At 38.9% G+C, this 26,436-nt stretch overlaps 2 protein-coding genes and 5 non-coding genes across 7 annotated transcripts; 2 read left to right on the forward strand and 5 right to left on the reverse strand.

Annotated features, from left to right (window-relative positions):
* Nucleotides 1-13: 13 nt before the first annotated feature.
* pstpip2 (proline-serine-threonine phosphatase interacting protein 2) lies at nt 14-8,804 on the reverse strand. The gene is made up of 14 exons (XM_035185091.1): nt 8,653-8,804; nt 7,528-7,628; nt 5,763-5,837; nt 5,003-5,037; nt 4,798-4,904; nt 4,257-4,319; nt 3,604-3,702; nt 3,207-3,252; nt 2,758-2,837; nt 2,582-2,680; nt 2,087-2,183; nt 1,679-1,763; nt 1,563-1,600; nt 14-786 (listed from the first exon to the last, which is right to left on the reverse strand). The coding sequence occupies exons 1-14, from the start codon at nt 8,683-8,685 to the stop codon at nt 731-733; spliced, it is 1,014 nt and encodes a 337-aa protein (XP_035040982.1). The 5' UTR covers nt 8,686-8,804; the 3' UTR covers nt 14-730.
* Nucleotides 8,805-14,779: 5,975 nt separating this feature from the next.
* On the forward strand, nt 14,780-14,861 carry trnas-gcu. Its single transcript has one exon. It is a non-coding gene; the product is annotated as a tRNA-Ser (tRNA).
* Nucleotides 14,862-15,400: 539 nt separating this feature from the next.
* trnas-gcu lies at nt 15,401-15,482 on the forward strand. The gene has a single exon. It is a non-coding gene; the product is annotated as a tRNA-Ser (tRNA).
* Nucleotides 15,483-16,245: 763 nt separating this feature from the next.
* trnas-gcu lies at nt 16,246-16,327 on the reverse strand. The gene has a single exon. It is a non-coding gene; the product is annotated as a tRNA-Ser (tRNA).
* A 761-nt stretch (nt 16,328-17,088) lies between these two features.
* Nucleotides 17,089-17,170, reverse strand: trnas-gcu. The gene has a single exon. It is a non-coding gene; the product is annotated as a tRNA-Ser (tRNA).
* A 929-nt stretch (nt 17,171-18,099) lies between these two features.
* trnas-gcu lies at nt 18,100-18,181 on the reverse strand. Its single transcript has one exon. It is a non-coding gene; the product is annotated as a tRNA-Ser (tRNA).
* Nucleotides 18,182-18,669: 488 nt separating this feature from the next.
* Nucleotides 18,670-25,790, reverse strand: LOC118125739 (Golgi phosphoprotein 3). The gene is made up of 5 exons (XM_035184660.2): nt 25,377-25,790; nt 24,806-24,937; nt 23,134-23,248; nt 22,242-22,402; nt 18,670-21,098 (listed from the first exon to the last, which is right to left on the reverse strand). The coding sequence occupies exons 1-5, from the start codon at nt 25,587-25,589 to the stop codon at nt 20,835-20,837; spliced, it is 885 nt and encodes a 294-aa protein (XP_035040551.1). The 5' UTR covers nt 25,590-25,790; the 3' UTR covers nt 18,670-20,834.
* Nucleotides 25,791-26,436: the final 646 nt, after the last annotated feature.

Raw genomic sequence — 26,436 nt, forward strand, 5'->3', positions numbered from 1 at the left:
ACACCAGCTCAGCTCACGTTTTTCTATTCCTCTTTATTCCTCCAGTTTTAAACGTCCTCACAGTTTGTAACACAACCATTAAGTCATTAAATCAAAGTGCAAAACTTCCAACAATTGTAGACTGTCCATGTCTACAATGTCAATGTAGACCATAGACCTTTCTTAGAATGGAAATGAGTCTATGTGACAGATTGGAACTGGAACACGGTCTCGTATTTTATATCCTGCACAGTGCAGACACAGGAGATAAGAGTATTCAGGTTCAACTCAGCTGACACGGTTTCTCATTGTGGATCTCTATGTAAAATTCAAAATAGAACATAGATTAGATGCATCTTCACAGAGGATAGAGCTCTACATCTGGGTATAGATATCGGAGTAGGAAGTTGATACAGAAATTTGTTAAACGTCACTGTTTATGATCTTATAAGCTTCGGTTTCATTGTACAAAACATTTTAGCCAGTTGTGATTTAAAAAAAAAAAACTCAAATAAAATAATGTTTACTGTACTGTTTATAACACAGTGAAATGTGTTCAAAATACCAGGTAATCTAAAATAAACCATGTGTATATATACACAGTTACGACACTCATTTTCCACCTGGTAAGAGATTATCTTCAGAGGGAAGCACGAAGGAGGAAGTAAATATACATAGATAAACTTCGTGCCGGTGACAAAGCTCCAGCTCTGCACGGGACACACAGTAACTGCTGCAGCGTATCTGTGTGTCAGAACTGGACAACACTGTAGCCTGCGTCCTGCACTGTTGAGTAGATCGTATCATCTGGAATCAAAGCACAGATCGAACAAAACCATTGTTCATTATGAAAAGCAGAACACTTCGGTTCGTGACAAAGCCTCACGCTTCAATCACCCCACTGAAATGACCTTTCTTTTTATACACACTGACGCAGGACTGAAGTATAAATGTGACACTTACGCTCTCATAGTAAAATGAACTAAATGTTTCAACTAAATTCCCATAAATGCCCAGTATTCATGATAAATAACAGTGTGTATCATTCTTTGCCACTGACAGCTTTATCTAACCATAAACTACAAATATACAAAAAATAAATCTGGAAACTGAAAAGACCATGTAAATAAGTAGAATGTCACTCAGTAGTGGGCACACACCAAATTTGACACACTTATATATCAGTTCCCTAAATATTCCAGATTTTTTTCGAGATCAGTGAAAATGTCAAAAAACAATCTATCTCATAATAGTGATAAAAAAATGTCCTGGATCTGACACTTTTTTCATGGGAGCTGTGGTTTAGTCTGCGCTCGCAAATCAATCCTTTATTCAAGCTTATTTTCACATCACTTACACCAATCGAAATGAGTGATAAAAGTTTCTACATGCACTGAAAGGGAGATTCTCTATTTGCGTCTATAGAGAAGAAAGTGGTGCATGTCACACCTGGTGACCCCCCCCGCGCCTGTGGTTTGCAGCCGTGCAGGTTCACCATCTGACCATCATTTTTGCAGCTAAGCCTCCTCAGCCACTTTATCATAGCAAGCAACACACAATATTAAAAATAAACGGAAACTTACCCGCCCTGTTGTGGGTTGGATCGGGTAGGGGCCCCCTCCTGCAAATTCACAAAACGAGGAACACAATAAGAGCAGACAGTTGCAGTTAGAGGAATAAGCAGCCTTCTGTTGTTTACCTGGTGATTGGTGGAGGCAGTCGAGAGGGTGGAGCTCCATTGGGAGACTTCTGACCACTGTAGAAGTTCTCATACATAACTGGAGCTGTTGGAGAGGAAAAAAACGATCCCGGTCACTCGCTGGTCACTGATGGAACGGTGCATACGTGTGTGTTGAATTGCTACCATCCTCTTCTCAGCTATTTTTTCATATGATCTGCAGACATTGTCCAGAGATGAACTTCTACACATGCAGCACACGGTCAGAGATTGTCTGATTGGCTCCGTGCAATGCCTGTTTCAACTGATTCGGACATTTGCGTTCACACACTTCATGTCTAGAGAAGATTCAGGGTGTGCAGTGCACGTGTGAAAGCTCAGTTCACGTGCACTCTGCTGCATTGTCAGTGACTATTCTTGCATTCCTACCTGGTGGTTTATCACCGGTCCGCCTGAGGTTTACAAAGTGCTCGATATCTTCCTGGACGTCACACTGTTCCAGCGACTTTCTCACTTCCTCATACAGCTGTTTGCACGTAACACAAGAAGAGGCACAGACACAACATGACCAGGTCGCAGTTAAAAAGTCGTCCAAGAAAGTTCATAAAAGTGACATTCTCATTATATTAATAACAGTATAAGAGAAGTTTCTGTTTGGTGCAAGGCAGGTAATGTGGGACAATGGGTTTATTATTGGTATTTTTTTACGTAGAAATGAATAAGAGCGGTAACAGTGAACCAAAACAGAACGATCCCGACCTACAACCCCAAAACAAGGAGCTAAAAGATGCTAAAATGACACATAGAGCTGCAGGGTTTTAATACAATTCTCTAGGGATTTGTGACTATGAGCGACCCCTTTCAGTTTATGCATGCTGACTTGATCCACTGCTAATATGTAGTTAATGATAACGGCAGCTTTACCTCGTCACCGGTCACACACTGCTGGGAGAGCTGGTTTAGATGAGTCCACACCGTGTTCCTCAGAAAGTTGATTCGCTCCACAGATTGTTTTTCAAACATCTGTCAAGGAAAAGTTTCAGCTCCTATGATGCTTAAATATTTCAACTTAAATAATCTTGAATCTTACACAGTCCTACCTCACAGGCCTTCACATGTTCCTTCATCCATTCGTCTGTAACCTTCCCCAGTGTGGTCACATTCTGCTGGTATAACCGGTCTGCCAATCAAACACACAATAAACAGTATAAATATGATATAAATACCCAAACACATTATTAATATTATTATGACATACTCAAATCAGACTGGTTTTGTGTGTTAGAATCTGAGAGAGTCCCTCACACATCACTAACATTGTATAGGACTGATGATGGCACTAAAGAAACATGAACTGAAACCCACCAGAAGAGAAAAAAGTTTAGGGATCACCCAAATAAGTAGGATTCATCCTCTAGGGAACATGAATGTCTGGGTCCTTGGGCAATAAACTGATACCTAAAATAGTACGGTCAACCAGTTTGGATAAAGGCCAGTCCACCCATCCCCCAAAATGCACCCTGCCTATTATCAATGTTTGTTCACTTACCTGCTTCCTCTGAGTTCTGTTTTGCTTGCTGCGATTTTGAGTTGAGCTAAAGGATGACGAAGAACACGTGAGCAGTAAGTCTTTCATCAGTAGTTCAACACATCACAACCAACAAATACAGAAAACACTGCTCATAGGTTCTTATCATGGCACTGTATTATTAGATGGACGACATGACGGCTTCCCAAAAATGAAGCCAAAGCGTGTGAAATCGCCGCCTGACGTCAAATGTGTTTTTTCTCAAAGATGGTTTCTGTTATTTTAGGTAGTTCTTGTGTGTTCCTTTTTACCGTAAGTTTGGTTTGAATTCCCCCGAGGAGAGAATAGATGTTCCATGTTTATATTTCTTGCTTCTTCGGTACATTTTATAATAAGTCTGTAGAAAACTCCACTGTACCTTCTCCATGTGCTTAGTGTTGTTAGTGTTGGTGTTTCGGTTCACATTCTGATCAGCTTCTTCCTTATCTCGGCACTTCTGCTCGTACGTCTTCTTTGACTGAGGACAACACAGCAGTTAGTGTGAGAATTTTTTAATGCATCATCATCATCATCATGAAATGTTAATGAGAAGTTCATGTCTTTCTCTGCTGCTGCACAGCTTCAATCTACGGGCATCAGTTCTGTTGTTGCCACAGACTAATTTTACCCTCATTTGAATAGAGCAACACATGCACTTCTTCTTTTGACTGTAATTGCCAACGTGTGAAATGAGAGGCCCGTGGTTCACTTCCCGGAGCAGTCGACCCCACTTCCTCCACCAAAGAGGAAGAACAGAGACCGAGCCTCATTTTCGCTGTGGTCTCGACACAACTGAAACTCATCTGACACGAATCACAAATGTACCAGTGTCACTGTTTATAAAAAATACTTCTGGTTTTCTCTTGCATCCAAGCTTGGGTCTGTTTGAATATAGATAACAGGAGGTTTGGCAAGTCAATCAATATGTAGTCTGCATGATCGATAAGCTGATCTCATCAATATCAGAGGTACACAAGTGCCCCTGTGCTTATTTATTTCCCATTGAGCTTATGTTTTTACATTATGACTTACATCCATTGTCTTCTTGAACTGTGAAGACTTCTGTTTGTGCAGAGCATCGATCTGTTGTTCAATCTGAAATCACAAGGTTGAATTTAGACCCCAACTTATCCTGCATTGCCACAGAACTAACTTACCTCCACCAGGGCTGATCAGACACTTTATCACCGTGTTGCATATACATGTTGTAAACAGAAATGTTCTGCACACTTGACACATTAAACACACACACATTGCTGTTTAGTAAGTGAATAAAGATCCCCCCCCAACAAAAAATACTTTTTCGATTCACAAAATCAGGATTAGCACCAGAATGCATCTGTTCATAGATATTAGAATCCATCTACATATGCCAAATAAGTTTTTTTAAAGAAATTCACATTTTTTTTGTTGAAAATCTCACATTGTTAAAAAAATAGAAAAAGAAATCCCACCTATACACAAAGTTTTAAAAAATTGGTTCAATAGTTTTTTGCGTAATCCTAATAGACAAAAACAGACAAACAGGCAATGAAATCTTAACGTCCTTAGAGGCGATAATATACCCACCGACCTTTTTCCTCATTTCTTTTTGCTTTTCCCTGAATTCCTCCAGTTTCTTGGCCTCCTCCCTCATGCTCTGTGCCAGCTGTAGGTGTGATAGACTCACATGTTCAGTCTCTGCAGGGAAGAAAAATGTTAGAATTTAAACTAAAACATACCCTATGACTAAATAATAGTGGCTGTAATTAGGAGTCAAAAATGTTACGCTTACTCACGTAATTTGAACACATCCAGGGATCTTTTCAATGTGCTATGAGAACAAAAGGAATCGGAATTATATGTGGATTTTAAACATAAAACAATCTGTAACCTATTATAAGCCACTACCCCATGCATGAAGAAAATGTGTTTGTGCCCATTACCCCAGAGCATTATCAGAGACCTGGCTTTTCATTGACTACCGTTTTTTTATTGAGGAAACACAGTAACTTCTGTCTTTTCTCACTTGTGGTTTATAAATATTTCAGCAAAGCCTCCCAACTCATACACAGAAACACCCCAGAGTGTGCTTACAAAAAAAACTCCACAGTGCACCAACAACAGAGAAAACTAATAGACAACCATCATTTCATCAGCTAAATAAATGATAATATCATAATATAATAATTCATCTTTGGCCGACCCGACCTCCCCCACAAGTCTTCCTTCCACCTCCCACTTTACTTCCTTTTAACAGAAACAAAGATCATGAGACCACTCACAGAAAGGGAACTTGACTGATACAGAAACACCACCCTGTCAAAACTAATAAATCCTGATAATGCAATCTGCAAACTAATGCACGTTGTTATTTCCACATTTTAACAAGAGTGAGTTCGATTTTTCACTCGGTGACCAAACTCTAACTTTGCTTTGACCTGTTCTACTGCATCACTGCAAACAAACTAAAGGGGAACACAGATTGAATTGTCTCACTGTACAAACAGCAGATCTGGTACAAACACATTTTAACAGCAGAACACGGAGGTCGCTTACTTCATCTCATTGTGTCCACACACCTTCTTGGACAAACCAAGGAGATCTTTGGCGTATTTCTCTTCAATTGAAGCCCTGGAAGATAAATTCAACACTGAGTCTGGTGTGCAAGCAAATACGACATGCAGAGTACAGAAGGAAACTAACAGCTGATAAACTGCAAATGAATTTACATGAAAAACTACACTAATATGTGATATGTCATTTTATTACTAGTTTGCATATACATAGACACACTGGTCATTACTTTTAGAAACAAACATCATAAATGTATGTGTTTGTTAACTGATAAGTAAAAAGACAGGATCTCAATGACGTTGACGCTATTAATAGTGTGATTTGCCTGAAAACACACACACACACACACACACACACACACACACACACACACACACACACACACACACACACACACACACACACACACACACACACACACACACACTCCTTGTGAAGAGTGCCACACACACTTTGTTTTAGCATATTAATCTTTAACCATAATAAGCTCTTGGTTATGCATTATAGAGCGGAATAAACTTATTTGGCATTTTTGAGAAATAATTTTTTTTAAAAAAGTTAATATTTTTCAACAACCTCCTGGAGACACCCATAGTTGAAGGCCGCTGCATAAACAGAGGATTCATGTCGTAAAGGAATATTGAAATAGTACAAAATGTCTTCATAAGAAAAATTATGATAAATACTTTTTAATTAACACGTTCGAAATGTCTTTATATACATTATAATTTGTAAGAAACCAATTATATATATATATATATATTATTATATAATTAGTGACTAGTTAAAATAGACGTCAAGTGTAGCTCCTAATGTAAGATTGACCGACAATTAGCCCTTATCATTTCTCAAAGTGATTTAAATGCAATTACACAAATACACAAAAACAACCTGCTTCCTGGTAAAAGGCATTAGGGAAAAGAGAAACAGGAAATAACTACTTTGACTGAGTTTGCACTTAAGGACCTGAATTCCTGCGTCTGCATGTTTCGGAGCTCCTCAGGGACGTTCTATATCTCTGTTTATATACAGTTTCTGTCACTCGCTGTGTGTTTGTGCATGGAGGAGAGAGGATGGAATGATGATACAAATATAAAACTCCATTATAAAATCATATCTTAATGATACTATTTGTTATGAATATGAGCTACAGCACTGCAGGTTAGAAGCTCTTTTCATTCATTTTGTCTACGATGGTGCAGTCGCGTATTTTCAATTTCTTTTCCCATTTAATTCTCATTTAATTTTAAGAACGATGTTAGGCACAAATCATATGAGATTTTTACTTTAATGAGGTGCATGTAAAAAATGTGTTTTGGAAGCTTTGGGGATTTTTTAAATATGGGATGTACTAGAGCAGAATTCACATTAATGTTTTCAGGAGACTGCACCACTGAAACCTTTCAGAAAACATAAGGAAACCATTTTGACCCATAAAAAACCACATGGAGTAACTTTTCTAAAAAGTTCCACGATGTAATAACCCATGACATCTAGGTTCAACTTCTCTAATCAATCGGATATTCCTGCTGTTAATGTCGCCATGGAGATTACAACCAGGCCTTCGATGTGACTCATTGTGTTCACATCTGTAGCTTTGAATTAAAACTTATATTGTGACTATCTGTCTTACAGCATAATTCATTGTATGACAACTATGCAGCTCGCACCCTAACTCCCACCTTGAGCAGAATTAGCATCCATGGACGGATTTTTACATCTTTTATCATACAGAGCTTTGCGTTACCTGGCCTTCAGGAAGTCCTCCACCTCCTTGCACGTCCTCTTTCCATCATTGAGATACTGAATGATGACATCATATCCTCCAGTGCAGGTCAGGTCAGAGTTCTGTCAATAAGATGACGACAAATAGTCTGTTCAACTTCTTTGGTTGTAAAAAAAAATACCAGTTGGGGATATTTGTTTAGATTAATACTCTATAACCACTTTTCTTATTTATCAGTTTGTGCAGATCTTTACTACACAACCACATCGAACACTGTTTCCTGATTGAAACCCCGTTCGTCCATGTTAGAGAGGCCCACTCTGCTTTACTCTAACTTCACACAGTGCACCACTACACACACAGACAGAAATAAACACTTAGACATTAGGATCTTTCATAGTGACTGTAAATTGGTGTTTTGAACGGCACATCTCCATAATTAAGGTATAAACTCAGACTAACAGCCTATAATCATCCGAACCATGTGAATGGCAAAATCTGTAGGTTATTGACTTTCTGTCTGGTTCCGGTTCCTTACTTGAGTATCTTTAGCTATGTTACTTATTATGCAAAACATTTAAGAAGATATTTTTACTTTTTACTCCACTACATCCATCAAACAGCTAGTTACTTTGCAAATTGTTATCTCACATACAAAACATACGATGCACTGTTACAGACTGAGGTACCTGAATATATGTAAAAGATAAAGGTGGCTGCATTTTAACAAACTAAACCAGTAATATGCTACTTTCACATTAATTCATATACAAACATAACACAAATGGCTGACATATAATTATATGTAAAAGTTATGTTTTTTTTCTTGTGATGCTTTAAATACAAATGAATCTTTATAGAATAATCTTTATAACTGTACTTATAATAATGCTTTGACTTCAGCAAACTTTCCAATGCAGTACTTTTACTTGTGCCTGAGTATTCTTACAATTTGAATAATGTATCTGAACATATTGTTTTCCTTCACTGCATAAATCACCTATTAAGAGCTTTTAGATGAGGCCCAAAACATCACAATTTGAGAGAAACTATGGTCGAAGAACAGTGAAATTAAATTACAATTGAAGTTTATAATTAAACATTATAATGAACAAATAAACCCCAGACCACAGAATAGAAACTCACCCAGAAGAAATCTTTGAAGTGCAGGTTTTTCATGGTGGATGAATGAAGCAGTCCTGTGGTTTCTGCCGCTCCGACTCAAAGTGACTTTCTTTTTCTGTGCGCCGCAGGTCAAACCCACGCATGCGCACTGGTGATGACGACGATCACTCGTGCACGTGCACCTTGTTTACGGCCTTGTATGGAAGATTTAAAGTGTTCATGAACAAATCTTTATTTATACAGAGCATTTCCATCCACAGAGGCAGCTGCCACTAAACCATGTGAATACAAAAGGAAGATATAAAAGATCAGGAGGATTGGGTTAAACTAAATAAAATAATAATATGTATATGAATAAAATAAAAACTATTAAAAGAAGTTGAAATATGCTGTTAATATGTGAACATTCTTTTTAAAGTAAGACATAAAATAATAGGAGGATTGGGTTAAAAATAAAAATAAAATACTATTAAAACAATAAAGATGAAAAGCAAGACATAAAATAATAGGAGGATTGGGTTAAAATTATTAAATAAAATTGAAATAAATAAAATAAAAAACAATTAAATGAAGTTGTAATAAATAGGAGGATTGGGTTAAAAATAAATTGGCAGCAGTTTTGAGTTTTTATGCAATAAAATGGGTATTTCTCACTCATTTCTGACATTTATACATTGGACAATCACTCAGTTATTAAAGAAAATGATTTCCGGATGGAACTGATTCATAGAAATAAAACAGATCCAATCATCAGGCGAACAATCATTTTAATACCACAATCAACTCAGCTCATTTACTATAAACATGAGTGGGCTGCCCTCTGGTGGATGATGATGGTCGCACATTGTAAACAGTTGATCAGTCAAGTTTTAGTAAAATTAAAAAGCATAAGAACAGCATCTACTAATTTGTTCCCACAGAGTCATATTAAAAGACACATAACAATGAAGTTTCTATGTACAGGAGAAGAGAAGTGTTTTTAAGTACAAAGGTAGTCCAAGTACAGTATTATTGTATATGATTGTATAATTATTGCTGATGCCTTTATTAAATATACTGCTGGTCAGTTTATAATGACATCATATAATGAAACTGTAATTTTAGTGGTGGAGTAAAAAGAATATTTCCAACAAAGTAGCTTGGTTCCTGAACATAATTTAGATGAAGTACCAATACCTTAAATTTGTATTTTAGTACAGTGTTTGAGTAAAAGTATTTACCTTTCCCTGAACATGCCTGCTCTTGAATCTAAAAGAGCTCGGCAATAAACCTGAGTATGGTTTTACTCTTTTTTCAACAATGACCTTTAACAATAAAGTTTTGATGACTCATGCCCATTTAGCTCGAACATCTGGTGAATTAAAACTTACTTTTAATTTGTATGGATGGATTCATAAAAACACTGCTGTCGGTTTGATCTTGATTCTATCTTCACAATTCTTTTTTTCAAATATTATTATTGCTTTAATATCACAAGGAAGTAAAATATGTCCGACTAACTGGTGCTCTGCCACGTCGTCAATGTATGTCAGAAACCTGCAGTGTGTAAATATTTAAGTACCCTCCAATTGACACACAAAGCCTACCCACACACAGACACACACAGAGACACACACACACCTTGTGGTTGACATGTTGTGGGTAAGATAATTTCACCACAACAAGAACAACAGAAACTTTGCTGACGTAATGTACAAAATACAGTCGCACTGATACCACGATTCATGGTATATTTACAATGAATCTCTCTCTCTCTCTCTCTCTCTCTCTCTCTCTCTCTCTCTCTCTCTCTCCCTCTTTTCTCTCTCTCTCTCTCTGCACGACATTCAGGATGTGGTAATAAAGACGACCTTTACCTGCACTCTTATCTGTATCGAAGTTCCTTTTACATTAAACAGGAACACGACTGTGCTAAAAAAAAAAACATTTGCTTAAAGGGGACATATTATGAAAATTCCACTTTGTTAGTGCTGCTACACGTTGTCGGGGTTCGGGGGTAAATGATGGTCTTCATAGCCCCCCCCACCCCTCTCTTTCTCTCTCTGTCTATCTGCTTGTGTGCTTGTAGTAGATGGGCAGAGGGGGACATTTAATTATGTGATTGGGAAAATTGGGAAAATTAAAACTCCAGGACAACAGAATGGGAATACAAAATATGGGATGCATATTTGATAATTTATATCATATAAAATATGTAATTTATATTGTTTAAAATCATGGGGGGAGAGGGGGGAGGGGGGAGCTGGCTCATTAGCATTTAAAGGAACAGGCACTCAAAACAGGTCACTCTGTGGAGGGCTGTTTTATACAGGGTAAAAAGGGTGCTGTTTTAAATGATCCTTGTGGTATTTTGACCAAAGTATGTTACAGACATTTCATTAAGACCCCAAGGAACCATATCAACTTGTGGTAAAATGGGCATGCTATGTCCCCTTTAAGTTATGTATTAAGAGTGACTTGAACTTTACTTATTACTATTTCATGTTTTATTCTTATTCCTCCACTTTTAATAAGGAGATAGTGGACTTTTTATTCCTGTACTACACAGTTACTAATTACCTCACAGACTAAGATTTCATAAACTATATATTCTACATTAGGTTGATGAAATACAAAATGGTGTCTATGATTGAACCTCAGGTTCCACGTGTTTTTGGCACATAACTTAGGTGAATGAGTTTTGTTACGTCACATGTTTATGATGCAGTTACGCCCCAGTGTGATTTCCCCTCCAGGCTCCTTAGTCAGTTTCAGTTTTGATACTAGAGATTCAAATATGAACTAGTTATGTTTCTTCTGAATTATCAATAATAAAAATCTTTAGACCTATTCAAAAAGAGAACAAAAAGAAAGACAATAGAAAAAAGTGGGTTTTTACTGATTGCTTGTTTTGGTCGACCAACAATTAGTAGTCATCTCAAAAACTTGAACCAGATGTGGATATGGATATGCTTAGTAAAACTATTATTAGACTATGAAAATAGATGGCTTTTTATTTCTGTCAATCAACTAACTGATTAAGGGACTAATGATTGAATCTCAATCCAATATGTCACAAACAAGCAAAGATAAAGTTAAATGTGTGTCGCATAAACATTGTTTTTCTTTTTTCTTCTCACCTTATTTATCTCACAACTAAATCTAAGGACAGATTTATCTTATGACCCTTTAGTGGGACCCAATCCCCAGAGACGAGACCAGTCAATTAAAACCCCTGCTATATATATATAGTATATATATAAACTACGGTAATTGTTCTTTGCTTTAACTTAAGAATGAATGTGTTCCCAGCAGGTTTTCATCCTTCTGCCTCTGCTCCTTTCTCCTTATCTCAACTTTAAATTGTCAATTGTAATACTCTAACATTTGACTGACCAACACTTACATATGTTCTCTCCTCAGAATGAGGCAATGCTACACTGGTGGCGTGCGGTCAAATCACATGAGCAGAAAACGTGATTTCCAGGGAACTTCCCTGTTCAGAAGAAGAGGAAGACAGCTGCAGAACAGGTTTCAACATGTCTACTATGCCTGTAGTGTGCACGGTGCTGAGACTGCATGTCTGGTTCCTCTCCAGAGGGACACACACACACCACACACACACACACACACACACACACACACACAGTAAATACTTTACATTACAGTCCCTGGTGCACTTATAGGTCACTGCCTTGGAGTGTGAAATTTACATTAGAGGAGGTGTCCCATGAATGAAATGGCTCTTTGTTGTTTAGTAAATAGTCAGTGATAGTTATGACAACTTGCTGTATAACACTGACCTCTCTGTATGAAGTTATGACTGGGCTGTAAAAACAAGCCACGTGTCTGAATGTCTTTGGTTCACTATCTCCCCATCGGGACAAACAATCAGTAACTAATGCTGCTGTGAACTTAAACCTCGAAAAAACGCTTGGAAAAAAGCAACACATCTTTTCTGTGTGTGCACCTTGCTCCACGTGTCACAACACAGCTGGCCACGTTGCTATTTTCCGTACAAATTTAATGAATCTTCCAATTATCAAATCACTAAAACAAAATTCCTAATTCAGCGGCTTTATGTGTGAATAAAACCTTTAATTCTCACGTGATCTGCCCACATAATCGTGTCTATGTTGATCAAAAGTAAAAGTACAAAACACCTGTCAGGCACAAACAGTACAAGCACAAAGTGAACAACAGTACAACATCATTTATGTAATGCTTTTGATTAAAGGTTTCCAATAACTATAAGGTAAACAGAGAAGCGTAGCTACGACTGGGAGGAGCTTGGCTGAGACTGCAGGGGATTCCTCAGCTGTAAACTTGCGTCACAACCAGTATTTAAGCCTGCTCCCCTATCTATAGTTCAAACCTGTTCCTTCTTGTCAAGCCACAACCACAGAGCTTCATAAGCGCAAACAGGAAGAGACAAAACTGGGACTTTAAAGCAAGTTTCTACTCTTCTCTCTCACAGACAGAAGCATTATGGCAATGGTTGACCACGGTGAGTATCTAAGAACTTTAACTGGCTTTAGTCAAGCTTCATTTAATCGATTTGATCATTGATTCATGGATTCATGGATTCATTCATCGTGTCTTCCACCCACAGATCTTAGCGCTGTTGTTGCTCACTGTGCTCACGAGCTTCGCCAAGCTGGAGACGAGCTCTACTGGAGATACAAGCTGCTGGAAATACTGATCAGGAACTACAAGACTGTGACTAAGGTCAGATGAGACATGGAGTCGATGGACGTCAACGTGAATCGGATATTGCTCGACTCAAATGTATCCGGAAAAACTTCTTGGATACAAAATCACCGCGGGTGGCAAAATGGTGGCTCTTAAGTGGGATGTACATACGCTTGTGGACACACCTAAACCGGCTTGCTGTTCGGTTGACTATTGTCATGTAGGAGCTGAGCCCAGCTGTGTGGAATGCTGCCAATCCACTGACAGTCTCACATTCAGCCTGGACCAGGGAGGAACTGCTGGATGGAAGTTAACCACTGCGGATTGTCACATGTCCTCTGTACATCTGACTGTATATGGGGTCTCTAATGCATGTCATGCTCTCTAACGCTGTCACATTATGTTCACTGTGACTTGAGCATATGTCTTCCATGTTATGGGAAGTGTTTCACGAGTGTCTAATAAATATATAAAAATCAGTCCAGTCCCTCGGGTCATGTGTGATTGTGGAAGTAAACTGCTTCGGGCGAGTTAAATGAAAATAATTTTAAATCACTTTCTTGCAGAGAGTTAGAAAACTGATACCACTCTTCGGTCTGTGCAGTAGATATGAGACTGTATACACACACGCGCATCTCTCTATAGTGGTGAGGACACTCATTGACATAATACATAATACTTACCCTATTACCCTAATACTACACATAATACTTCCCCTAACCCTAAAACCAAGTCTAAAAGGTTCAGTGTGTAGAATTTAGGGACATCTAGTGTTGAAGTGTTGAAGTGTCTCACCCTCCCCTTCCAAATATTAAAGAGAACTACAGGTAGCCTTCAGTTGTCATACAATCTCAAAAGGTGTTCAGTTTGCCCAGTATTGGCTACTGTAAAAAACATGGCAGCCTCCATAGAGAGGATGTCAATTTAAAGTATTTAAATATAAAGCGTCATTTCTAGGGTAAAGAAAACAACAATTTGTGCAATTTGATGAAACACACTAGTGAAAACATCCCTAGGATTATGTTATATTCAATTTCTTCCAATAGATCCCTTTCACAAATTCAATGAGCTAGGTGTCGTTATATGATACATTTTATATGTATAAATATGTTTGTGAAATGTGAATTATAAGTGCACCAGGGACTGTAATGTAAAGTATTTACTGTGTGTGTGTGTGTGTGTGTGTGTGTGTGTGTGTGTGTGTGTGTGTGTGTGTGTGTGTGTGTGTGTGTGTGTGTGTGTGTGTGTGAGGCTGAAAGTGGGAGATTCTTGGATTGACAAAACAGACGGGATGTTTAGAATCCTGATGATTTATGGAATAATTGAGAAAAAGAATTGACCTAATAAGTTAAAGTAAAAAAAGTGGCAGCTATACAATTTATATTAGTTTAAATGGAATATATGAATTTCCATCTGATAAAACATTATAATAATATTTTATAAAATCATTCGTATATGATATGGTGGGGTCAGACAGGACGAGGTGGCCGAGTGGTTAAGGCGATGGACTGCTAATCCATTGTGCTCTGCACGCGTGGGTTCGAATCCCATCCTCGTCGGTGTTAATCTTTGTTAGTCTGCCGTATCTCCATGACAACATCAAACCCATGAAGATGTGTTTGTTTAATTGTCCAGCAGTTCAACTATCATCTGAAATGTGAAGCAGTTTGGCTCAGTTCACTTTGAAAACTGGAAGCAGCCTCAGTCCAAAGGATGAATACATGTTTATATATACACATATAAGTGTTAGCTATATAATAGCTGCGTTTCCATTACTTCTTAGCTAACATACACTCAAAAAAATTAAGGGAAAACCTAAATCACACATTAGATCTTTCATGAACGAATTATTCAAGTTTAAAATCTTTACTGATGTACATTGTAGAATTTGCTGAGAACAAAATGACGAACACTGGAAACCAAAATCATTAACCCATTGAGGGCTGGATTCAAAACCTAATGGACAGATTGATGTCCCTGAAGTTTAACTGACGTGGTGTTGTACTGTGACGATTTAGTGTTCCCCTCATTTTTTGGTATATATATATATATATATATATACAAATTTCCGGTATATGATATGGGTTAGTACAAACAGGACGAGGTGGCCGAGTGGTTAAGGCGATGGACTGCTAATCCATTGTGCTCTGCACGCGTGGGTTCGAATCCCATCCTCGTCGGTTTATCTTTGCTTGTTTACAGTATCTCCATGACAACGTTTGTCAAATTGTCCCACAGTTCAACTAAAGTCTGATAGTGAAGCTGCTTCACTTAGTTCACTGTGAAAACTGGAAACACAATGTGTTTATAACATATATAAAATTTGTTAGCTGTATATTTTCTAAGTTTCCATTACAGCTTAGCGACTGGCCTAAACAATTCCTAACAATTTATCTACCAAGTCCTAAATGATGTCCTAACAAATGTAACCAAAGTCCTAACCAAAGTCCTAACAGTTGTTTGTCCTAACAGACTTTGGTTAGGACTTTGTTAGGACTTAGGACTAAAGTCCTAACAACTGTTAGGACTTTGGTTAGGACTTTGTTAGAACTTGGGTAGCCCCTGTCACGTAACAGTCATGTGAAAAGAGCAGCACCAACAGTAACGCCCCTTCTCAACAATAAAAAGGCACTCACAGGTAGGTATGTATACCTAATAAGTATTGATGCATATTACCAACACCTGAAGCCTTAACAATAAAATGTCCAGATGCTGGACAGCACCACTTTCCTCTCATCTAGGTCTTTTCACATGACTGACACGTGACAGTCCTAACAAAGTCCTAACCAAAGTCCTTGTTTGTTGTTTGGTTACATTTGTTAGGACATGAGCGAACTAAGTGAAGCAGCTTCACTATCAGACTCTAGTTGAACTGTGGGACAATTTGACAAACACAACCTCATGGTGTTGTCATGGAAATACTGTAAACAAGCAAAGATAAACCGACGAGGATGGGATTCGAACCCACGCGTGCAGAGCACAATGGATTAGCAGTCCATCGCCTTAACCACTCGGCCACCTCGTCCTGTATGTACTAAGCCATCATATACAGGAAATGTGCGAAAAAATATTGACAAATAACATTCCTGTTCCCTGATTGTTTTGTCTGACGTACATGGAAATCTTCCATTTAAGAATCTCACACTCTCAGCCTCACACAGACACACATGCATGTCTCTCAATAGTTGTGATCGACACTCATTGATACTCCCTAGCCTCTTACCCTAACCCTTTACCATCAAAACTAAATGCCTAAACCTAACCTAAACCTAACCCTAAAACCAAGTCTTAACTCTCAAACAGTGCCTTGAATTTGAGAGGTCCAGCCAAAATGTCCTCACAACGTCAAAATTGGCCCTCATGACTATAGATAGACAGCGTGAATCATGAATCCAGTTCTCAATGGGTTAATGATTTTGGTTTCCAGTGTTCGTCACTTTTTCTCAGCAAATTATACAATATATAATATATATATATATATAATATCGAGATTTTAAACTTGAATAATTCGTCTGGTCTGATGTGTGATTTAAATTCTCCCTTCCTTTTTTGGAGCTGTATATATTTGATAAGCTGGAATGGAAACTTAGCTATTATATAGTTAACATATATGTGTATATATAAACACATATATCCAACCTTGGGACTGAGGCTGTGTTTCCAGTTTTCAGAGTGAACTGAGCCAAACTGCTTCACATTTACAATACAATTGATGGACAACCAAACAAACACATCTTCATGGGTTTGATGTCGTCATGGAGATACTGCAGACTAACAAAGATAAACCGACGAGGATGGGATTCGAACCCACGCGTGCAGAGCACAATGGATTAGCAGTCCATCGCCTTAACCTCTCGGCCACCTCGTCCTGTATGTACTAAGCCATATCATATACGGAAACAAACTTCAGGTATGTCAGTCTGTCCATTTAGGAAGCACAAGTGATTGTGAATCAATTTCATCTGCTTTGGTGCAAATGAAAGTGACTACAATTGTAATGGAGAAGCAAAAAAAGCAAAAAGAAGCAAATTTACTGTATATGATATGGATGAGTACATACCCCCCATATCATATACAGGAAATTTGCGAAAAAATATTGACAAATAACATTCCTGTTCCCTGATTGTTTTGTCTGACGTACATGGAAATCTTCCATTTAAGAATCTCACACTCTCAGCCTCACACAGACACACATGCACGTCTCTCAATAGTTGTGATCGACACTCATTGATACTCCCTAGCCTCTTACCCTAACCTTTACCATCAAAACTAAATGCCTAAACCTAACCTAAACCTAAAACCAAGTCTTAACTCTCAAACAGTGCCTTGAATTTGAGAGGTCCAGCCAAAATGTCCTCACAACGTCAAAATTGGCCGTCATGACTATAGATAGACAGCGTGAATTGTGAATCCAGTTCTCAATGGGTTAATGATTTTGGTTTCCAGTGTTTGTCACTTTGTTCTCAGCAAATTATACAATATATAATATATATATAATATCGAGATTTTAAACTTGAATAATTCGTCTGGTCTGATGTGTGATTTAAATTCTCCTTCTTTTTGGAGCTGTATATATTTGATAAGCTGGAATGGAAACTTAGCTATTATATAGTTAACATATATGTGTATATATAAACACATATATCCAACCTTGGGACTGAGGCTGTGTTTCCAGTTTTCAGAGTGAACTGAGCCAAACTGCTTCACATTTACAATACAATTGATGGACAACCAAACAAACACATCTTCATGGGTTTGATGTCGTCATGGAGATACTGCAGACTAACAAAGATACACCGACGAGGATGGGATTCGAACCCACGCGTGCAGAGCACAATGGATTAGCAGTCCATCGCCTTAACCTCTCGGCCACCTCGTCCTGTTTGTACTAATCCATATCATATACGAACAATTTGAGAAAATATTGACAAATAACATTCCTGTTCCCTGATTGTTTTCTCTGACGTACATGGAAATCTGTATGTCAAGTCATATCATATATGACAAATATGGGAAGCTATTATTATAACGTTTTGTCAGACGAAAATGAAACTCTTCCACCTAAACTAATATAAATTGTATAGTCGCAACTATTTTCATTTTCACTTATTAGGCTTATCATTTTTCTCAATTATCCAATTGATCAGGATTCTAAAACACCCCGTCTGTTTTGTCCATCCAAGAATCTAAGATTTATTTTACAGTTATGGTAAAAGGTTAAATTCTCACAATAAATAACCTGTAACCGCAAAATATTTGCATATGTGTAATAATGCCTCAAACTCAGACTATCTGGAGATTCTTTTCCTTTCAATTAACTTATCGTCTAACGAAGTAATATAAAAGAAGACAAGAGCAAACCAGTGCTAAATTCAGGCACTTAAAGGATCCTTACTTTATTTTGTGTGGTAATACAAAAGCATACAGAACTATAGAGGATAGGAGAGAAGATCCCTTTCATTGAATTCCTTTAGATCGTACACATAAAATGACTAATAATTACATACAAGCCTTTTTCTGTAGCTACATCCACAAGTACCCCAGCCCTCCACCAATAGCATGCATGGTCTCTTTGCAGTAAACAGATCTCAAGAGTTCTTCCTACCTACAGGTGTTTCGTAGTTAGAAAAATGAAACAGACAGAGCAATATGCCATGAGACAATAGATGATATAGCTTCATACATGTATCACACCAATCAAACCAGATTGATGTTTACAATTGTGACTTTACATGGAAACGGGAGTTTTCCCAGACCTGCACCAAAGCATGTTAGGACTGTTGCTCAGTATTAAACTAGGATTCATCCGGGCCCCGTCACCTGCAGGTATTAATCAATACAACACACCCACATGGGCTTTTTAGGTAGACATTAGGTGATGTACAAACTGAAAAATACATTACATTGCAAGAGGGAAACTTAAAGACAGGGTTCACCCAAATTACAGAATGCATTTTCGTCACTTACCTCTGTTGTTATCTGATAGTGTAAACCACGGGACATAGCGTTCATTGTTCTCATAGGGGCAATTTCTTTTATCTTTCTTTAGAAAGTCATTCACAGTGAAGTCTGTGGATTAGTCACAGGGAAACTCCTGCATTAAATGTTGCATTTGAATTATGTTTACTGCTGATCTAGAAGGAAATCCATTTCACCCTCATTGCATTAGAATAGAAGCAGATGTCTCAGAGGCGAGTGTCTCAAAACGTAATATATAACAGAAGCTATCTGCAAGGCTTGATACCACTAGTGTTAACTAAGAAAATATATATAGATTTTTATATATAATTTGGGTGAATTAACCCTTTAAACTTTTTTTCTTAACTGAAAAAATTACTCACTAGCCGTTTCCCCCCCCACGTCCTCACAGAGCAAGTCACACTTAAAAATAGTCCAGAGGAATGATTTTAAAGTATTCATCATCAATAGAGATCAATAACTGTAGAGAAAAATAAGGGACATTTCTCTTTTTCTTTACCATGGATGCTAAGGTTCACAACTCAGAATCCCATCTTCACAAGTGGGTTTCTCAACTCAAGAATAATCCCTATAAATACTATCCGACCTACAGGGCTATTGACTGTGCAAAAGAGTTGATAAATGACAGGCTATCCCAAGCATCGATTAGCAACATAAATAAAAACGGAAGACGTGTCTTGCTGTATGAACACAGAATGGACCCTTGCTAAAGAGAAGCGACCTAATACGGTAAAAGATATTTGTTGACTCAAGGTTTAATTCTTCATTCAGGTCAGTCGATGAGCGCCAAATTACCCAGTTCAGTCTCGATGATGCAGGAACTGAACTTGCGTTTATGTCAGTCCTCTCGCTCTCTCTCCTCCCCACAATGCAATGAGGAAGAAAGGAGACGGAAGGGAGTCAGTCAAACATTCAGGTAGTGTGTTCAAACATTAACCCGAAGCATGATCTCCCAACACAAGTGGGAATGAGTAGGTGGAAGCAGGAGACCTGCGTGAGTGCAAAGAGCGCCAATAGCTTGCTATCCTTTGTCCTTGCATAAGCATGGGGAAGAGTGTGGAGACCAGGGTTTGATTCTGGTCAGGTCTTGTAATGGAGAGTTTCCTTTGTGTAGAAGGGAAAATTGGCCTCAGTCATAATCTTCATATTCACCATGACTACTTCTGCCGTCTGCTTTGTTCTTTGATGCCGTCTAACATTAACAGAAGCCCGACTGTTCGTAGAGTCAGTGTTTACAAGTATATCCAGCCTCAAAGTGACAGATCACTTACCTCACTGTGAAAAAGCAGCCAGTCACTTGTAATTTAGAGACTTTTCCAGCCAACCAAATGTGACTTGGTGAGACCCACCACCAATCAGATTGCACTGGGTTAATATGCACTATCCCCTCCCCCCACCCCCCCAATTGTCCTCCGGAATAGATGTACAGTACAAACAGGCTCCCCGACAGATTGTCTCATTAAAGTGAAGTCTGTCTGATTAAGTGAAGTCCTTCAACCAATTAAATAACACAGACCAAAGCCAGATCTTTCAGTCCAACCAATCAGGTGTTTTCATTTAGTAAACGCGGCCACGACAGCCCACATGAGTTCGTTGACGTTGGGCTTCGCGCTCTCTTTCTCCGGCTCCAGCTCTAGCAGAGTGTGGACTCTTTTCATGCCCAGGTCGTACTGGTCATCTTGGAGTGGGGCGAAGGCATTCTCCAGGACATCGGACGAGTGCGCCAGGAGGATCAAAGCCAGGATCCGCTTGTCCATGCGGTGGGGGTCGTTGACCCACTTCTCCAAAACAGACTCCTGGACCTTCTTGACAAGGCGCTGCAGGGAACAACAGGAATATGTGTGTTTTATGCATCACGTTTAAGCTTTAAATACCTTTAACTACGTAAAGGAAAAGAGAAAACAATACTGCTCTCATATCCATATTCAATATGGAACAACAGCCTGCAGATGGTTCGCTTAACTTGAAATAAAGAATGGCCGCTGTGTTAAACAATAGCATGTCAGTTGATTTCATACTGTTCAAACTTTTAACAGTGGCACAATCATTGTAAATATGGCAGGAAAACAGTATGTCCTTTTGGTTCTAATACATTTTTATTACAGCATTCACCGCTGGCAATCACACCAGCCAACAGCTACTTTTTCCTGACACATTTCCATTCCTGTCTGGTTCACCCTTCCCCACCTTCAAAATTTAATTTGGCTTCTCTATGCTGCGGTCAGTGGTCACACGAAGTGTTGTAAGACAAACAAATTTGTCAGACGAGACATTAGTGTAAAGAAACAGCAGTGAGACAGGAAGTTTGTTTCTCAACCTCTCTTGAGATAAAAATCACAAAGTTGTGTTTTGCATTGCAATAAAGCAGCAGTGTTAAACACAGCTGAAGACGTGTGTATTTTCAAAAATAAATTAAAGTAAATGTGAAGACAGCAGTTTTTGCTAAAGAGTGTTTGTTTGGTCGCATGCTGAGGTTCAGGAAAAGACGTGTGTTAATGTTTATAAGTTAGAAAAGACACAGACAGTTATAACTAGAATGTGGAAGTGATGAAATAATTGAATTGGCTGTATGGAAACAAGTTCTTCCTTTAAGCCCACGCTGCAGTTATGGCTCCCGAGAATTGCTTGGTTTTTGATTGGTTAATGGAAACATATAAGCTGCTAATCATGGGTGGTGAATTTTTCAAAAAGGTAGGGAGGGTAATTGGCAGAGCAGATACAATATGTATGCTGTAGCAGTAAAAAAAACTTTAATTTCAGTTGGACTTTTATTGTGCACGTTCAGTTCAAAGCTGCTGACGTTTAGGCTGAGGGTGATTGTTAACCTCGTAAAAGCTGAACAACAAAGTTCACAGACAATCATTAAGGCAAAAATCTCCAACAATACTTATTCAAACGGATTTTCCTCCATGACTTGAGAAGCTTTATCAACCTGACTGCACAACAAAGAGGCACTTTACCTGTTTAATGGTGCTGTTGGTGAGTGGATGCGTGGTCATGTCGAAGAGCAGGAAGTTCTGTTTCTCGGTGGTGAGGACGCCTTTCTCGACCAGGTTCTTAGCCAGACGCTCTCGAACATTTCTCAGCTGGTAGTGCAGCTTCAGCGGATTCCAGGTCTCTCCTGAAAGGAAAACAACACCATCTGTTTTAAGACATTTGATGTCAGTGTCGTTTTGTCACTTAAACGTTTTGAGTCGTCTCTTGGTGGAGAAAAGTGTTGAGAGAGAAGTCATGTCCGGTAATTTAAAAGTTGTTTATTCTACTGATTCCAAATTAATTACTATACATTTTGGATGAGTGGTGTTGATGGTTCTAATAAACTAAGATTGATATTAAATTAATATTTTAGTGTCAACAAGCATTGTAAATCAATCTATCAATTACTCAAAGTATACTGATAATGTCTACCAACAACTATCGATTTATGTATCGTTTCTTTTCTCAATTTGTGGGTTGGTCCCAAAATCATTAAAATGCACGTTACAATTTCATGCAGCAAAAGGGGACATTTTCAAGTGTCTTGTTTTGTCCCTCTGAGATAAATAAACAAACAGAATGTATTCAGTTTATTGTCAAATAGGACAAAGAAAGCAACTAATTATCACATGTAAGAAGCTCGAACCTGCAAATATTTGAGACTGTTGCTTTAAAAACTACGGAAATGATGATACGATTATCCAAAAAATGCTGCCAATAAATTTTACACCAGTCAACTGGTTGGGCAACCAGTACAGATTGAAATGTAAGAGGTGTGAACATAATAATGAAACCAGGTCACATGCTCAACAAGTGATAGTGAGTTGATCATTTTAAGCTTTGGTTAACAAACGGGGCAGCGTTTTTTTATCTCACCACTCAGCAGCTCTATCCAGCTCTGGACCGTCTCAGGAGGCTGGGTTTCTTTTACGTGCTTCAAGGCCTCGTCCAGCAGCACGTCTCCCGTCGGAGCGTCTGACTTGCAGATAACCTTGGTAAACATTCGTAAAACATATTTGAACTACGATGGTCGACAACGCCTCTTGTTAAGCAAACACTCACTTAGACAGGATGCTGCATGAACAAGTATGTCTTCAAATTACCTGGTAGAGACTTTTGTGGGCCTTTCAGCTACAGGTTTGGCAAGGGGGATTTCTTAGCAATGTGCAGACAACCGGTCTCCACGGAAGAAATACTTTCTTTTGTTTACAAGATCAAAAGCACAGGGTGTTGTGCGGCTTGTATTAAATAAAGACATTTTTGGCCGGTTACACTGATCAAATGAGCAACCTGCATATTTCTTCTCTACACCTGCAGCGATGCAAGAACTTGGCCAATATATAATGTAGCAGCAACACTGTGCTGTGTTATTGATGTAACAAGTATACATCACTTTACTGTTACAGCTGTTAACATGTGTAAACTGGTGAACATTTATTGATGTAAATCAATAAAACCTTATTGATAACATTGTAATCTGTTTATTGATCATAATTTATATTATTTGTATGTTTTATTTTGGTTGCATGATTAATTAAGGGGCTTGTGCTCGATTGTATGTAGTTATGCGTATTTGTATAGAGATTTTCACATATGAACTGCAGAGATTTTGAGAATAATGTAATATAACGAGAATAAAGTCAAAATCCTACGAGAATTAAGTTGTAATTTTACTATAAAAAGTCAATGATACAACCAATGATACCTGGCAGTCGACCACCATCGAACATTTCCTCGTCCAAGTAGTTCTGTCTTCAAAATAGACAGTTTCTTGCACAAAGTGCCGATACATATAATAATGTGGTGCTGATAAGACAAAAGATATAAGTATTCATGAATAAGACGCCCCACTTTCCTCATTCTAACACAGGCGACGGGCTGGACTTCTGATATCCCCTCTCTAACATGAAGCTGAGCCTAATAGTAAGACTTCTTTCTCATAATATCTCAACTTTATTCTCATAATACTGTAAATGTATGTCTCTTTTCTTCTAATACTGCAACGTTATGGTTTTTAATTTACTTTTTTCAATTGTAATATTACGACTTTATTCTTGTAAGCGTATTTTTTGTTTTCGTAACATAATTAATTTACTCTGGTAATAAAACGACTTTTTTCTTGTAAATTAACAGCTTTTTTTCCCACAACATTACAAAATTGTTGTGACAACTATTGTCTTGAAACATTAAGACTTGATTCTTGTAAACGTAATACTTCTTTTCGTAACATTATGAATTTACTCTGGTAATATTAGAACTTTCCCCCATAATTTTATGACTTTATTCTTGAAAGCTTTATCGTAATAGTCTCGTAGAGTCACAACAACTTTGATCTAAGAATCTTACGGCAATATGAGGCCTTTATTCTCTGATCATGATCTTCTTGCTCTTGAATAACTACTTTGTCGGTGGAGAAGTTCGCTCCAGCTCGCCACGTCTGTCCCGCTCAACCCAGCCCACCTCGGCCCCCTCCGTCCTCGGCCCTGGTCGCTTTACCTCCACCGGACGCACTGACTGTTTACCTGACCACATCGGCGCGGTGCCTCACCTTCCTGGACAGCAGGCTTCTCCTCCTCACGCCGCAGGCCTCCAGCTGTAGCCTCCCTCTGAGAGCCAGCTCCACCAGCATGCACCCGCGAAGCCCGGAAGAAATACAGTCGTTCCAGAAAGACGTGTAGCCCTGCGGAGAGGAGGAGGAGGAGGAGGAGGAGAAGAAGCGGCATACAATGAGCCAAGGTGCGGAACTTGTTTACTTTAGCTGACGTGTTAGCAGGCCGGTGGGCGAGTTGTCGAACAGGAAGAAAACTGCCCCGGAGCTACGGAGCTCAACAATCCGGTCATTTCACCCCTTTATTCGGCTGCACACATAAACAGCCGCGCGTTACTGGGTGTTGACAATGTGTGTTAGTGACACGCTGCCCTGCGAACACAGGCTAACTAGCTTAACGTTACATTTTCAAACCAGCCAACTTCCCCCCCTTCCTCCGCCAAACAAACCCGGGAATAGTTAGCCACCGCCGGGATTAGATAAATTAGCGTGACGTTAAGCGGAGCGACACTGTGAGTTAATGCTGAAGTTACGAGATTACAGATTGGGGGGAAAAAAAGCGAGCCCGCACCTCTCGGTCCTTGAGGCCCAGCAGCAGCACCTCCTCCATCAGTGTGAGCCTGGTCTCCTTCGAGTCCCCCTTGTCGTCGTCGTCCTCCTCCTCCCCGCGGCGCGCCTCCTCCTCCTCCCCGCCGGACTCCCTGTCCTTGTCGGCGGCGGCGCTGCGGATGGCCTCGCTCCGCCGCTGGACGAGGCCCGAGTTCCTCTGAGAGAGAGAGTTCATCGCGGCTGCGGCAAATTGATCGGATGCGGGGAGAAGCGGCGACCTGGACCGGCAGGCGAGCAACACGGCATGAAACCCGGGGCGCGGACGTGGAGACGGTGCGGGGGGTCGATCGGATGAAGACGGCAGAGTACGTTAAGCCCTGCTCGGGATTCCTGCTCCGACTCCGTCCACTTCCTGATCCAACATGGTGGCCGTGTCAGTGACGTAGGACGAGCTCTGAAAGGAGCTTTGAACGTATCACCCGTGTGGCATTCACGGTAATCGGAAACTGTACAACTGAAAGTTTTAGAAAGTATATTCGCACAACCCACTCTTTTAAAAAAAAACCTCATAAATCTGACCCCTGCAGCGGATAGACATAAAAATAAGCCTATTTCCATACAAACTAAAATATAGAAAATAATAATAATACTGTGGCATGTGCAAAAGTTTATGCATCTATTAATTCTGATGATATAACAATGTTGACCCTTGGTTTATACAATCATACCTAAATGCAAAATATATGATCTATGTATTAATATAACAGCCTTTTATTCGTAAAAATTATATATTAAATATAAAGTTAACATTATTATTATGCAGTACAGCCTATGAGCACTAGATGGCAGCATACGTGTATCTTATCTGTTTCTTCCTCTGTTCGTGCATCGTGATGCTGCTGCATGTTCTTTGTAAATCAGAGGGAATAGGAAATGCGTTGGATATGTTTATTGTTCTTTGTTGTGGACATGTTGTCATCTTCTGTTTAATCGTATAAATGATATGATTGAGATCATTTAATATATGAATTGATAGCTGTTAAAATACCAACACAGTAATGCAGATATACAATCACATCAGT

This window comes from Hippoglossus stenolepis, chromosome 18 (assembly GCF_022539355.2).
Source record: "Hippoglossus stenolepis isolate QCI-W04-F060 chromosome 18, HSTE1.2, whole genome shotgun sequence".
NCBI classification, from domain to species: Eukaryota; Metazoa; Chordata; class Actinopteri; order Pleuronectiformes; family Pleuronectidae; genus Hippoglossus; species Hippoglossus stenolepis.

Excerpts from the sequence above, each read along its gene's own strand:
- LOC118125739 (XM_035184660.2), bottom strand. The coding sequence starts at position 25,589 with ATGAACTCTCTCTCTCAGAGGAACTCGGGCCTCGTCCAGCGGCGGAGC. Across the intron at positions 23,249-24,805 it reads GAAGCCTGCTGTCCAGGAAG|GTTATCTGCAAGTCAGACGC; the intron begins GTGAGGCACCGC and ends ATGTTTACCAAG. Across the intron at positions 22,403-23,133 it reads CTGGATAGAGCTGCTGAGTG|GAGAGACCTGGAATCCGCTG; the intron begins GTGAGATAAAAA and ends TTTTCCTTTCAG.
- pstpip2 (XM_035185091.1), bottom strand. The coding sequence starts at position 8,685 with ATGAAAAACCTGCACTTCAAAGATTTCTTCTGG. Across the intron at positions 5,038-5,762 it reads TGTGGACACAATGAGATGAA|CACATTGAAAAGATCCCTGG; the intron begins GTAAGCGACCTC and ends TTGTTCTCATAG. Across the intron at positions 3,703-4,256 it reads AGTTCAAGAAGACAATGGAT|TCAAAGAAGACGTACGAGCA; the intron begins GTAAGTCATAAT and ends TGTTGTCCTCAG.